The sequence below is a fragment of the Rousettus aegyptiacus genome, unplaced genomic scaffold (genome assembly GCF_014176215.1).
Source record: "Rousettus aegyptiacus isolate mRouAeg1 unplaced genomic scaffold, mRouAeg1.p scaffold_m13_p_9, whole genome shotgun sequence".
Classification (NCBI taxonomy): Eukaryota; Metazoa; Chordata; class Mammalia; order Chiroptera; family Pteropodidae; genus Rousettus; species Rousettus aegyptiacus.
The window spans coordinates 104,482,959-104,499,232 of record NW_023416312.1 but is presented as its reverse complement, the minus strand read 5'-3'; the positions used below and the strand labels follow the sequence as shown (position 1 = coordinate 104,499,232).

The window sequence follows — 16,274 nt, the reverse complement described above, 5'->3', positions numbered from 1 at the left end:
GTGATACATGCTACAACATGGATGAACCCTAAAAACATTATGCCGAGTGAAAGAAGCCAGCTACGACAGCCATGTACTGTCTCATTCTAGTTCTATGATGGTTTTAGAATAGGCATATTTATGGAGACATGAGGTAGGTTCGTGGTTTCCCAAGGCTGTGGGAGTTGGGGGAGATGGGGAGTGATGGCTAATGGGTATTCCGTTTCTTTTTGGTGCACAAAATGTTCTAAAATCGCCGAGGTGGTGTTTGCACAACTCTGTGGATGTGCTAAATGCCTTTGAATTTTGAATCAGCTACTCTAAATAGATGAATTGTATAGGTTGTGAATTATACCTCAGTAAAGCTGTGAAAAATGTAATCACTAGGGGGCTTGATACAAATATAGAGGCTGGCCCTACCTTACTCCAACAAGCCCAGGCCTCTGTGTTCTTTGTTTGTTCTCCAGCGGTTCTGAGAACCACTGTTTTAGACCAGAGATCAGCAAACATTTTTCATAAAGGGCCAGGTAGTAAATCCTGTTATTTCAGGCTTTGCGAGCCACAAAGTCTCTATCACACGTTGTAGTAGAAGGCAGTCAGTGGCACCGTCTAAATGACCAAGAGTGGCTGGCTTCCAGTACAACTGTATTTACAAAAGCAGATGGCTGGTTGGATTTGGCCTGCGGGCTGTGGCTTGCCAACCATTGTTTGTAGACCTGTCTCCTACCTGACACACGACTTCCAGGATGGAAAGTCATTCAGCTTCCTCTGGAATACCTGTGGAAAAGGGGATTGTTATTACTGTATTTTTACAAAGCTAGAATGCAAAACTCTTTCTCATATAGATTTGATACATATTTTCTAGTAATTTCTAAGGCTTAGTTCTGCCATATGGTAACATCTAAATCTTTCACTTGAGGGCTCTTCCCCAGTTCATTCTAACAGTGTTCCTAATAAGCTCACTTCCAGGATGTCACTTCCAGTTTTTATAAATATGGTAACTAGAAATGAACACGGTTCTCCAAATCTAACTAACAATACATGCCTTTCATGTTCTAAATATTCTAAACCCTTGCTATCCAATAGGGTAGCAACTAGTCACACGTAGCTGTTTAAATGTAAATTAATTAAGATTAAACAAAATAAAAAATTTAGTCCCTGAGTCTCACTAGATCTGTCATGGTGCAGCAGCCATGGCAGGCTGACACCCACCTCATCGGACGGCATGGAAAAAGGACATGTCCATTAGCACGGGAGGTTCTGTGGGGCCTCAGTGTCTTAGACTCTGCTGCTTTTAATGCAGCCAGTGTTTACATTAGCTCTTTTCTGGCAATCACACCACATGGCTAATTTATTGGACTTATAAAACTAGATCTTGACAGTATCAGTTGCCCTCAATCCCTGAATTCCACATGTTCTACTTTCACAGTTGAATCAAGTACCCAAGACCCGTGCTAAAAGGAAAAACCTCAGTTCTTCCCTCCTGTTGCAGGGAAAAACCTAGCTCTTCCCTACTGTGTTTTTTTCCCATGTGTTTCTTCCCGGCAAGTCTCCTTTACTACCTACACAAAACATTTTACTTCTGGTCATCGAATGTGTGGAGGTTTTCCACACACCAAGCAATTCTCTGTGACACCAGCTGGGTATCCTACAATTTGACTCAATGCTGACTCTGTTTACCTGGACATAACGTCACATCCTACAGATTAAGAGGACTCAATCCCACAAGACTCCCCCCTCACTCACACTTCAGGATTTTTATTTAAAAATATTTACTTTTTTTTCAATTACAGTTGACATTCAGTATTATTTTATGTTAGTTTCAGGTATACAGCATAGTGGTGAGACATTTACATAACTTATGAAGTGGTCCGCCTGATTATTTTAATCTACCCCCAACCTGGCACTACAGTTATTACAGTATTATAAACTGTATTCCCTTTGCCGTACTTCACATCCTTGTGACTCTTTCCTAATTGCCAATTTGTATTTTTTAATCCCAGTCCCCCTCCCATCTGGCAATTATCACTTTGCTCTTTGTTATCTATGAGTCTGTTTCTGTTTCGTTTGTTCTTTTTATTTTGTTTTATAGATGACACATATAAGTGAGATCATATGATATTTCTCTTTCCCTGTCTGACTTATTTCACTTAGCAAAATATCTAGGTCCATCCATTTTGTAAATGGTAAGATTTCATTTTTTAACGCTGAGTAATAGTCCACTGAATATATGTGTCACGTGTTCTTTATCCAATCGTCTGTTGATGGACACTTTAGTTGCTTCCATATCCTGGATAATTACCCAGAACTAGAAATGATAGGTATAAGGTAGTTCTGTTTTTAATTTTTTGAGTAACCTCTAACTGTTTTCCACAGTGGCTGCACCAATTTGCAGTCCCACCAACAGTGCACGAGGGTTCCCTTTTCTCTACATCCTCGCCAACACCTGTTGTTGGTTGATTTATTGACAGTAGTCGTTCTGACAAGTATGACTTGGTATCTCATTCTGGTTTTGATTTCCATTTCCCTAACGATTACTGATATTAAGTATCTTTTCATGAGATAGTTGTCATTTATATATTTTCTTTGGAGAAATGTCTATTTAAGTCCTTTGCCGATTTTTAAATCAGGGTGTTTACGTTTTTGTTGAGTTTTAGGACTTATTTATATAATCTGAGTATTAAATACATATGATTTGCAAATACTTTCTCACAGTGCATAGATTGCGTTTCACTTTGTCGATCGTGTCCTTTGATACACAAATAAAATTTTTATGTAGTTCATTATATCTATTTTTATTTTTGTTACCTTTGGTTTTGGTTTCGTATCCAAAAAGTCATTGCCAAGTCCAGTTTCATTCTTTTGCATGTGATATCCAGTTATCCCAGTACCATTTGTTGAAAAGACTTTTCTTTTCTGCCATTGAATGGTCTTGGCACCCTTGTTGAAAATCATTTGACTACATATGCAGGAACTGATTTCTGGACTCCCTGTTCTGTTTCATTGGTGTATATGTCTGTCTTTATGCCAGCACCACACTGTTTTGATTACTTTTGTAGTATATTTTGAAATCAGGAAGTGTGATTTTTCTAGCTTTATTCTTCTGTTTAAGGATTTTTTGGCTCTTTCGGGGTCTCTTGAAATTCCATATGAATTTTGGGATGGAGTTTTCTTTTTCTGTAAGAAATGTCATTGGCATTTTCATAAGGATTGCATAAAATCTGTAGATTTCTTTGAGAGTATTGACATCTTAACAATATTAAGTTTTCCAGTCCACAAACTGTTAACATTTTAAAATAATTGAAATATACTGGTGTATTATTTGTGTAAACAAACATAAATAAATTTTTATAAGCAGTTGTCGGCAGAGGGAATGGGTAAATCACTTTTTTTCTTTCAGTTTTATTAAGGTAGAAATGATATTCAGCATTGTATAAATTTAAAAGTGTACAGCATAATGACTTGAGAAGGTGGTCAAAGGGTATAAACTTCCAGTTATAAGGTAACTGGATACTGGAAATGTCATGTACGACATGGTGACAGTGATTAACACTGCTGTTTAATGTATTTGAAAGTTCTAAGAGTAGATTCTAAAAATTCTCATTGTAAGTGGTAAATTTCTAGTGTCAGTTCATGTATTTTCACTGGATCTCATGATAAAATTTTTATAAATTGGCATCATTTCTGGAGAAAGGGCATAAATAAGAGATAATTATCTTACTATAAATGTTCATGAAAAGAAAATACTTGTGGCTTAATAAATTAAACAAGTTGAATTAAATGACTTATTTGGACAAATAGGCTGATTTAGATATTTAATGATAATACCTAAGCTCAGATAGAGTTTTATCTTGGCTGTTTTGCTCATACTCAAACTATAGTCCCATTGCTAAAAAACAAAAAAAAAAACAAAAAACGAAAAACAGCTATTGTGTTCACACCACTTACAACTGTGTCTCTTTGAACAGAGACTCTGTTGGGTTTACTTACCTGGAGATTATCTGTGACCATTTCAAGTCATCAGAAAATGCTGGAAAAGCTTTACTGTTCCAGGCCGACATGCTTTTACAAAGGAAGGAAGAGCTGCTTGCCAAGGAGAAGATTGAAGAAATCATGAAAGGTCAGTAGGATGTCTGCAGGTATTTTAGAAAGAAAGTAATATGCATGTGATTTGAAGATAGATATCAGAACAGTAGCAAAATCCTCAGATCAAAAGTTTTTCCTTTTTTTCACTTCTTCTTTTTCCACCTAATAACCTTTACCTGTAACACCTCACCTATCCAGATTCCACTTGTTCAGAAAGCAAGAAAGAGAAACTGAGCAAAAATAACAAAATCAATCAATAAAAACAGACGAACTTTTGAGTTTTAAAACCCATGTATAGTAGAATTGTGTTTTGAAGCCTAATTTTGTATTTCCAGTTTGATCTCAAATTAGCTGTGTGCCTTCAGGCAAGTTGATAATACCTCTGGATCTTGGTTTTTCCCAACTATGAAATGAAGGTTATGAACTATATTCCTGGTTTTTAGCTTCTTTTTAGCAGTAGCATTTTTGTTTGGTACACTCTTATATGAACCCCGCCCAAATAAAATACAGTGGAACTGCTTTGGTTAAAGCAGAGTTGTAGAGCCAAATCTTATCATTCTCCTAACCCCCACTTCTCCATAGAATCATATATTGTGAAGAGCACAGGTAGTATGATCCCTTTCATAGAAAATTCTTGCCCTAATCTATTCTTCTAAGTCTACATTTATGTAGAGATATAACTGGAATGATAGTCACTAAATTTTAACACTATCATTTATTCTGATGGTGACATTTTAGGTGATTTGTTGCTTTCTTTATATTTTACCAGATTGCTTGAATTTTTATAAGTATGTGTTATATTTTTATAAGAATAAAGTTGATTTTTTGAAAAAAGTATTTTGACTAGGTAGTCTCTAAGAATCTTTGAACTCAAGATTCTATGAACAATATTTCATTGAGGACACTCTCCCTCCAGACCCTCACTAAGTAGGAATTCAGTTTTTTTAGACCTAATTCTAATTTTGTCATCTGGTTTTCCAACCCTTAGCATTTTGATGGTAGCATATTTTGAAGAGTGAATAGGTCTATAGGGAAATAATATATAGCTAAACTGACCACAAGGCAAGAAAAAACTACAAATTTTACATAAGTTTTAAAGATTTAAAAAATAGCATTTTAAATAATCTGTTCTATATAATAATTCCTAAAGGCATCACTATGATATATTAATAATACAATAAAATGCAATAGTTGTTAGTGTTGTTGACCATGAATGATCAAGCAGAGGTTAAATTGTTCTTCAGAAAACTAGAAAGTATGTTCAGAAAAACATAATTCATGAAACAATTTTTAGAAAAATTAAGAAATTAATGAAATGACTTAGACTTTTTAAAATAAATGTTTTATGTTTAATGAAAGTAAACTGTTAGCCAACTAGAAAACTTGATTATCCAGAATAACTAATGTTTCTGATTATAGTTAGCCAAAGTTTTTTTGTGGTTATCTGATTGCATACTTATACTCTCAACGTATTATAATATTTTAAAGTATATTAAGACTTAATATATATTAACATTATAGTATTTTTAGATATATTTAGAAGCTTTTTTCTCACATGTGTGGGTATTTTTAACTAAGTCATGGAATGAACTACATCTGCTGTCTGGGCTTGGGGATCAGAGACTTCAGTGTTCTAATCAAGATTTTTGAGGCAATTGATAGTGCCAAAGGGGTGAAAGAGAAGTGATTATAGAATTCTGTTGTTTTAAACTTTACCTTACTGTGTGCTAATATATTTGAACCTTGTAAATGTCTAGACCAGAAAAAATCAGATATGTGTTAAAATTTAAAATAATAGTTTATGTGTAAACATGGTTTTAAAGTATTTCACTAAGGCTTTAAGGTATAATTGGCCTTTCCTGTGAACTTGGTCTGATCTAGTTTAGTACATAATAATATAAATACGTGTTATTAATGGTTTCTAGCATTGCTGCCTTTTCATTCACAATAACAAGGCACCAGATGATGATCAAATTAGGAGCATGGAAAATATGTTAAAGAGAGACTAGGCTAGAAAACTATCACAGAGCGATGGGCAAATTACTGTGATTCTACCAATCTCTGATTGAATTATATATTCAATTTGACTAGTAAACTTAAAATTGATGTTGAAAACCTGTCTGAATATGATTGTGTTTATAGACATTATTTAAGATTATAGGTTCTGACTATAGTTAGCTCTGTTTATTTAATGTAATAAATCTTAATTTCTGTTTTAAGATTGTGAGTTTTTTTTCCAGGCAACCAAACAGGAAGAAAACTGACAACAGAATTAGTAGGCTATTTACATGACATTCTGTGGGAAAAAGCTGCCAGAAGTTTTGAGGTTTGGAAATAATCTTTTTTTTTTCATTTTTTATATTCTTTTTTTCAACCCAACAAATAAAACAGTAGAATATACAATACCAGGTGCAAACCCTAATGTAACTATGACTTTTGGGTGATTATGACGTGTCAGCATAAGTTCACCAATTATAACAAATGTATTGCTCTGGCGGAGGATTTTGATAAGGGTGAGAGAAAAAGGGGAAGAGGGTATGTACATAGCAGATCTCTCTATGTTCTTCTCAGTTTTGCTGTGAACCTAATACTACTCTTTCAAAAAAAACCTTTAAATGTGTGGTGCAATAAAAATGCAAAAAAGTAGTAATTTTTTTTCTCTTAAAAAAGAACAATCCAGGTTAACTACGGAAAAATTTGACACACACACACACACACACAAAATTGACACAACAGATAAATTTTTTAGAAAGCACAGCCATTCATAATCTAATCACTTGTAAAATTTTTGATATATTTTCTTCTAATCTTTGTGTGCATTTGTGTGTCCGTGTGTGGAAAAAAATGGGATATATTGTTTAAAAAAAGTTATGGTAGGTTTCTACTTCCAAACAAGAGGTACCAGAGACCAGATTTATGTCCTTGCCTGAATATTCACCTCCTCCCACAAAAAAAGGAAAAAAATACACGGAAACATAGGTTTTGAAACACTGGATATCAGACAACAGAGAGTGATCTCTGGGAGATAGGAAATAAACAAGGTGAGCGCTGCAGTTGTGCAGTTTGCTGCCTTGAATTTCCAGGCTGTAGTATAGGAAGATGAACTGAAGTGGATTCCAGTAGGCTTTCTCATTTGAGGAGATGGAGCTGAGAGTTTGGGAGGATAAGGCAGCTAGAGTTCATAGCACAGAATACCAGAGAGGAGAGCACAGCACAGAAAGAGAACCACAGCAATAAGAGAGTCCTCCAGTGTTTAACAAAGTACTGATCAAGACAATATGGAAATAAAATATGTGAAGCCCAGGGAATAACTGTATAAAATTATTATTCGTAACAGTGCCTAGGGCCTCCATAGGTCTGGCAATAGAGCTTGTTCTTACCAGCTGGTCTAGAAAACCTCTAATTTATGGGGCATTGGGTAGAGAACTGAGAAGGGTCTCATCTCAGTAGTGGGGAATGATTAATCTTACACTGAGCACTGCTTTAGATCTACCTAAAAATAATAAAAGTATGACCTGAAAGGATCAATTTGATCCCAAGGAGCTTTATTGCTTCCCAGAGTAGAGGGAATATTTTTTGGAATACAAAATATTCCAGCACCCAACAAGGTAAAAATCACAATATCTGGCATCCAGTAATAAATTACTAAGAATACAAGAGGCACGGAAACACAGCCTATACTAAAGAGAATAAGCAATCAACTGAAACTGACACAAAAATTAGCGTTAACAGAGGACATTAAAATAGCTCTTAATGATTGTATTCTATATATTCAAAAAGGTAAGTAGAAGCACCAAATCAAAATTCTAGAAGTGAAAACTGTATCTACGTTAAAAATATGTTGGATAGTACTAACATCAGATTAGACATTGCACAGGAAAAGAGTAGTGAACTTGAAGGCAAAGCAATAGAACCTATCCAAAATGAACCACACAGAAAAAAAACTAAAAAAATTAAAAGAGCATCAGTGAGCTACAGAAAAACTTCAGATAGCTTAATATATGGGTAATTGGAATCCCCAAATGAAGGAGAGAATAAATACATGAAAAAATAATTGTTGAAAACTTTTAAATGTAAGGAATATTCTAAACCTACAAAATCAGAAAGCTTAACAAACTCCAAACATGAGAAATAAAACAACACCAAGGCACATAGTAATCAAATTGCTCAAAACCAGTGATAAAGAGAATATCTTTAAAGCAGCCAGAGAAAAATGATACCCTGCATACAGAGAAACAAATTAAGGAGAACATTGGATTTCTCATTGAAAGCAATGTAAGCAGAAACACACAGTGAAACAACATCTTTAAAATAATGGAAAAAAACTATCAACCTAGAATTCTCTATTCAGTACACAAAATATTGTTTAAAAATTGAAGTACTTGTAAGAATGTAAAATAGTGTAGCTACTATAGAAGGCAGTATGGTGGTTCCTCAAAGAATTAAAAATAGAATTATCATATGATCCAGCAATTCTGGTTCTGGGTATATATCCAAAAGTATTGAAAACAGGATCTATAATCCAAAAAAGGAGACGAAATAAAATTATAAAAAATGTTTAATAAGCCAAAAGAAGACACAAAGAAAGAGGAAAGAGGGAACGAATTTAGATGGGACAAATAAAAAACAAGTAGCAATATGGTAGATTGAAACCTCAGCATATGCAAAATCACATTAAGTGAAAATGACATCAATATCCCAGTGAAAAAAGGCTGACATTTTCAAATTGGGTAAAAAACCGAGGCCCAACTTTATGTACTGTTTAAAAGAAACATACTTTAAATGTGAAGATACAAGTAGAATGCAAGCAAAAGAATGGGAAAAAATATAGAGAGACAAGATTATTCTAAAATTTATACATAAAACCAGAGGAATGAAAATAGTTAAGAATTCTGAGAAAGGTATAAAATAGAAGGAAACACTTTACCTTATTATATAGCTACAGTAATCTAGACTGTGTGGTATTATCTGAGAGATGAGCACATAGATCACACATAGATCAATTGAACCTAATGGAGAACACCAAAATAACCCCTCATAAATATGCTCAGCTGATTGTCAACGAAGTGCAAAAATCTTCAATGAAGAATGATCTTTTCATCTAATAGTGCTGTTGCAATAGACATCCACAGGTAAGAAAAATAATCTTGATATAGACCTCACATTTTATACAAACTCAAAATGAAATCAGCAATGGGGAAAACCTGAAAATTCACAAATTCATAGAAATTAAACACGCCCCTGAATAATCAATGTGTGAAAGGAGAAATCAAAAATAAATTTTAAAAGAATCTTGTGTCAAATGATAATGGAAACACAACCTACTGAAACTTATGAGATGCAGCATATATAGTTCTAAAAGGGAAGTTTACAGTGGTAAATGTTTAAATTTAGAACAAGGAAGGATCTCAAATTAACAACCTAACTTTACATCTCAAGGAACTAGAAAAAGAACAAGGTAAGCTCAAAGATAGCAGAAGGGAAGAAAGAACTCAGAGCAGAAAAGAATGAAAAATCATCACATTTAAAAAATCAAGGATACAAATAATATGATCATCTTTTAAAAAAAATTGTTATTATTACAAAAGTTTATTCTTAAATGTACAATAGCCTCTAAGACAACACTTCATTCTAGCTATCGGTTGCACAGATGTTATGGCAGGGAGTCCAGATGTTAAAGCAGGAATGGAATTAAGGATCACCAATGCCTTAGGTATAAGGAACAACAGCTCACTTTTTGCCAGATTTCTTAATTCTGCACATGGCCTTTCCCTCAGTCTTTTCTTTTAGCATCTTGAGTTTCTTCTGCTGCTCTTCTTTTGCTTGAATGCCTTTATCTTCCTCATGCATCTTCTTGTACTGCTTCTTGGACTGTTTGAGCAGATACTTTTTGCTACATTCTTGGGGAGACAAGGCTCCTGTCCCCCCTTCCCCCAATATGATCATCTTAGGTGCAGAAAAAAGCATTTAACAAAATACAACATTCTTTCATAATGAAAACTTTCAACAAGTTAGGTATAAAAGGAACGTACCTCAACAAAATAAATGCCATGTATGATAAGCCCAGAGATAACATCGTAGTCAATGGTGAAAAAGCTTGAATGCTTTTCCTCAAAGATCAGAAACAATACAAGGATATTCATTTTCACTACTTCTTTTCAACACAGCACTGAACATTCTAACCAGTACCATTAGGCAGGAAAAAGAAATACAAGGCATCCAAATGGAAACAAAAAAGTAGAATTGTCTGTTGTCCAATGACATTATGTTATATATAGAAAGCCTTAAGACTCCACCAAAAAAACTATCAGAACAAATACACAAATTTGCTAAAGTTGCAGTATACAAAATCAACCTATAAAAACCAGTTGTTTCCATACATGAACGATGAATTATCCTAAAAAGGAATTAAGAAAACAATCTCATTTATAATAGCATCAAAACCAATAAAATACTTGTGAATAAACTTAACCAAGAGTATGAAATATCTGTACTCTAAAAACTATAAGACATTGATGAGAGAAGTTGAAGAAAACAAATAAATGGAAAAATATCCTAGGTTTGTGGATTGGAAAAATAAATATTGTTAAAATGTCCATACTATCTCAAATGACCTACAGGAAAACCTGCCATTTGTGACAACCTGGTTGAACCTGGAGGACATGCTAAGTGAAATAAGCCAGACACAGAAAGACAAATATTGCATGATCTCAGTTACATGTAGAATTTTAAAGAGCCAAACTCCTAGAAATAGAGAGTAAAATGGTGGTTACCAGGGTTTGGGGGTTGAGAAAATTGAGGATATTTTAGTCCAAAGAAAAAATTTTAGTGTCTATAAAATGCATGGTATCTATAGTTATAATAATATATTGCATAATTGAAATTTACTCAGAGTAAATATTAAGGTGTGCTTACCACAAAAAAAGGTAACTAGGTGAGATGATGGATATGTTAATTAGCTTTATTTTATTGAACATTTCACAATGTATGTGTCAAAATGTCTTGTTTTACACCAGAAGGTTAAGTGCTGGGAAATAGAATGGTATTTTTGTTATTTTTTAGAAAGCCTGTATTTTTTTTAAATTTTAACTTTTCATAATTCTTTAATTTTCAAATTATAGTTGTCATACAATGTTATATTAGTTACAGGTGTACAACATGGTGATTAGACATTAATATATCTTAGGAAGCGATTACCCCAGTCATTTGCTTCTTTATTTTGTTCTTTAGATTCCACATATAAGTGAAATAATATAGTATTTGTCTTTGTGTGACTTACTCCACTCAACAGAATACCAAGCGGACCTGTATTTCTTTACTGAGTTGGTGAAAAAGTACTTCAGAATTCCTTGTCATATTGAGTCATTTTTTCCCCCTCATTTTCCAGTCTTGCCAAATAATTTCTTAAACTCTCAATTCCAACAACTGGAGAAGAATCTTAATTCTGAAGAGTCAAAGGCAGCATTGTATCTACACAGTTGTTTCTAGTTGAAAAGTGTCTTACCCCTTTTAGGTGATAATGACTCCTGTTATTCCTTGAAAAATGTGAAGTTTCTTGATAGGGTACAACAGACTCATCTACGTTACTTTGGCGTGTTCATGGGCAGTCTGAATGTTCTTAGCTTAAAAAGTCATCTGAGTTATTTCTATTCGATTTTTCCCACTAGTTATCACTGAAAATTTTAACATACCTCAAAAATTAAAAAAAATATTTTGTATAAAGATATAACTATAATAGTGAAACACTTGGAAATTAATTAAATACCCAACATTAAGAAAATCATGGCATATTAATCGAATGCTATGTATTCCTTAAATTGACAGCTGTGAAGACTAAATAGCAACTTAGATTAATATTTATCAAAATTTAAATAGGATAGAACATGACATTCTAATATAAATTATGATTACAACTATACAAAATACAAAAAGATAACTTTAAAATGGAATGTAGAAAAAGAACTTAGCTGTATTAGCATGGTGAATCATGGGTGTTCTCTTTCAAACTTTTTATCATTGTTTTAACAACTTTTAAATTATACTGAGAGTTTTCTAGGGTGGCTTACCACTCCATCACGCTCTTCGTCCCATGTGTGAAATTTCATTTTTTAAAAGTTTTATTGAGGTTTAGAAGACAAAAGTTATAATTAAAGTGTACAATTTCATGAATTGATTCGACATATGTATACTTTGTAAAAGGGTCCTAGCAGTTGATTTAATGAACATATCCATCACCTCATGCATTTGCCCCCACTTTGTTGTTGTTGTTGTTGTTGTTGTTGTTGTTGTTGTTTTGGTGAGAACATGTAAGTTCTATTCTCTAAGGAAAATTCAATTATACAATTCAATATTATCAACCATGGTCACCATGTTATATATTAGGTCCTCGGACCTTTTTCATTTTACAGCTGAAAATTTGTACCCTTTTTACCAATGTCTCCCTATCCTCCAACACCTGAAAACCACCGTTCTACTCTCTGTTTCAATGAGTTTGACTCTTTTCTTGATTCTACAGATAATGATTCCATGCAGTGTTTATCTCTGCCTGGCTTATTTCACAGGTTCATCCGTGTTGTCACAAATGATGGGATTTCCTTTTTACATAGCTGAGTAATATTCTATTGTATACATGTACCATACTTTATGCATTCATCTATAAACAAGCACCTGGATTATTTTTATACCTTGACTATTGTGAATAATTCTGCAGTGAACATGGAAATACAGATATCTCTTTGAAATAATGATTCGATTTCCTTGAGATATATACCCAGAAGCGAGATTGTTGGATCATATGGCAGTTCTATTTTTAATTTCCTGAGAGACCTTTGTACAGTTTTCCATAAGTGGCCGTACCAGTTTACATTCCCGCCAACAGTGTATTAGGGTTCCTTTTTTTCCACATTCTCTCCAACTCTTGTTATTTCTTGTCTATTTGATAATAGCCATTCTAACAAGTGCGAAGTGATATTTCATTGTGGTTTTAATTAGCATTTCTCTGATTATTATTGATGTCGAGCACCTTTTCATGTATCCATTGGCCATTTGTATATCATCTTTGGAAAAATGTCTGTTCAGATCCTCTATTTTTAAATGTTTTTTTTGCTATTATAGGAGTTCCTTGTATATATTAGGAAAATTAACCTCCTATTGAATATTTGGTTGGCAGATATTTTTCTCCCATTCCATTGGCTGTCTTTGAATTTTGTTGATGGTTTTCGTGAGATTTCTAAAAGAAGGGTAGAATAGAAAATATTCATTGTCATTTTATAACTTATACTGATTATTAAGAGTGTTAATTAAATGCACTTAGAACTCAACAAGAGAGGGTGTTGTATTTTGGTCGTCTGATAAAGAAAACAATTTCTTTTTTATTTGTTTCTAGAGGTGACTTAGAAAAATCAGGGTCAAAGGTAGAGATATCTGTGTGATTTTATTATTTCTTTTTTTAACTTCAGGTAAAAAGATATGATGATGCCCTACAGTGGTACTGTTCTTCTCTGAGATTTTATGAACATGATCAAAGGGATCTGGACTTGGCTAAGCTGAAGAGGAACTTAGCTTCCTGTTACCTGCGTTTGGAACAACTCGATAAGGTCCATTGATTCATTCTTTTTCGAGGGCAGCAAATGTCATGCTCAGTGGCAGCGAGGTAGTTGCAGTGGTGTGACTTCCTGTTAGATTAGGATATCTGAGAGTTCCCTCATACAGGATTCAGTCAAATTGATATTTTCCTGATTTACACACTCTACACATTAATCAGTGGAATTCCCAAAAGGAGATAGAATTTGGGAGACTATAAATTCTATGACTTAACTGTTTATATTTTGCACTCTGTTTTCAAAGGTAATATATCATTGGAACCCCTGAACAAAGTTATCTGCTATTAACCATCTGTAATCTTGTTCTTTGAAGCAGACTAAATTTTGTGGTACATATATTTTTTTGTCAAGCATTTAAGGAGAACAAATGCTTGGGTGAAATGGTCATTCTTTTACTTTCTGGATTATTACTTGCTTTTGTATCCACTCTAGAAAATGTTCAGCAATTCAGTTTTTATTAGGATAAAACTCTAGAAAGTAAAAGATGAAAATTTATTTAAGGATAGAACTATTAATACTTCCTAAAACAGTTGGAACATTTCCTCCTTTTGTTATATAGTCTACACATAACGGAGGGTGGTATTGGCTTGTGAAAGGACAAAAAACAGGAGGACAAATAATTAGGACAAGTGTGGACACAGATAAAATATGAATGTTTTTGTTGCTTTTCAAGTTTAATGACGAGGTTAGGCGAAAATATGCCTAGGGTTGTAATTCCAGACACTTCCATTAAAGATTTATTCACTTTGAAGAGTTGTTTATCTGACTAAATACTTCAGATTTTCTTTCAAAAGAATATACACAATTTAATTTATATGTTATAAATTTATAGTCCTGGAAGAGAAGTTGAAATTTAACTTAATTCATCACAGTTTTGCACAAGCTAACATTTAAACGTTTCATAAAGATAGTTGACTACTGTTTACTTAAAGACTTGAAGATTATCATACAGATTTTGTTACCTCATTCATTATCTTTCTGCACAGGATATCATTAACTATTTCAGAAAGATAGTTGCCTATTGCTGACTTAAAATTTTTGTAATTCCCATGATATATGTTGGTCTGGCAGATGGGAAGGACCAGAGCCTAGAGCGAGACATGCCAGTTGAAGGGATGGGTGAATATGTAGGGCAGGGAAGCATACCTAACCAGATTGTTGACATAGAAAGAACACAGTATGTACACCAGGCTAATCTCTGAGGTTACGGAGATGAACAAGAGATAGGTGCCTTCAGCTCAGCCAAGCAGCTGGCATCAGGGACTCCTAATGGGCAGATAAGCAGATCATGGCAATGAGGGAAGTCAAAGTATTGGAAGTACTTCATTAGTTAGGTACACAGGTAGTGGGCATTGTATAAATGTATCATTGAACAGGTTTTCAACCTTAGAGGCAGGATTCCAATCTTTGGGGTGTTGGGGATCCGTGTAGATAGATGAGAAAGAGAAGGTGTCGCTCCAACCTGGAATATGAGGCTGTTTATGAGAGTAGAGCTCAGGCATAAGGGGCCAGGCTGGGATACATTTACTATAAGGGAATACAAAGTAACTAGATAAAGTCTCCCAAGACTGGAGGCAGTGCTTTGTAAATCTCCTCTAACCAATGTCATGTTTGGTTCTTGAGGCCTAGTATAAGCCTGAGTCTGTAATTGGGAGTTCAAATGTTGTTAGTAGTGAGGAAAGGAAGAAGAGGAGAGTGGGAAATGAGGCATACTCAGTGTGTGACTATATCATTTAAGGTAAGATTGGCAGTGAAGGCAAAGGTTATTCTGACAATGTTCAAGGAAACCTTGCTGATTACAGTTAGTGTATTTTCCGATTTCATTCTTCCTTTCTTGAACTTACCTAACATTGATTTAATACCCTCCATAGGGAAGGAATACTCTCCTATGTACTAGGACAAAGAGAAAGGTAAAAAAAAATTACACAGTTCATCATATTTTACTATTCCTACCTAGCCTTATTAATTTTCAATGTCTTTTTTTTTCACTTTTTCCCTTGAGCTATGTGAACATTGTTCAGAAAATTTATGAAACCATGTTTATTGGATATGCTAAACTTTCATGGTTTTTCAGCTCGGCAGTCAGTAAAACTAACTATTGTTGACTTTCTATCATATTCCTCACAAAGGTGATTCCAAAACATTTTCTTGTCCTTTAGCCCCCATGATTTATCCTTTCTTTTAGCAGAAAACTGTATCTTGTAATTTTCTGAGGTTATAGCAACAGACATGAACTTCATCAGCTTTTCTCCTCTTTACTCACCCTTTCTTCTCCCGTGTCTCTGAGAAAGAAGTAACTTTCTCTGAGGACCTTCTCGAGAAATCTCAACCTTACCTCTTTAATCTTTCTTTACTATTTCTTTCCCCATCACTATATATTTTGGAGGTTTTCTTTATTCTTCGACCTTATCATCCTCTTTAAATTACAGTTCTCTCTTTGTCCTTCCTTTCATCGCCAAACATTTTAACCTGAAATTAGTGCCTATATTTTTCAGTATTCATTAATTCATTCAAAAAATATTTATTGACCACCTACTACATATTAAGTACTGTACTAGGCACTGTGATATAGTAATGAATAGGCAAAACTCCTATAGTCATGGATTT

The 16,274-nt window shown here is 33.9% G+C and overlaps 1 protein-coding gene across 1 annotated transcript in view; it reads left to right on the top strand.

The window, feature by feature from the left end:
- The window catches only part of TEX11 (testis expressed 11), a 143,160-nt gene that overhangs the window by 71,475 nt on the left and 55,411 nt on the right, over positions 1 to 16,274 (top strand). Inside the window, exons 13-15 of the mRNA XM_016132609.1 lie at positions 3,948 to 4,099; positions 6,306 to 6,391; positions 13,524 to 13,661. Coding sequence (XP_015988095.1) covers positions 3,948 to 4,099; positions 6,306 to 6,391; positions 13,524 to 13,661 — 376 coding nt within the window. The remainder of the gene's footprint in view (positions 1 to 3,947; positions 4,100 to 6,305; positions 6,392 to 13,523; positions 13,662 to 16,274) is intronic.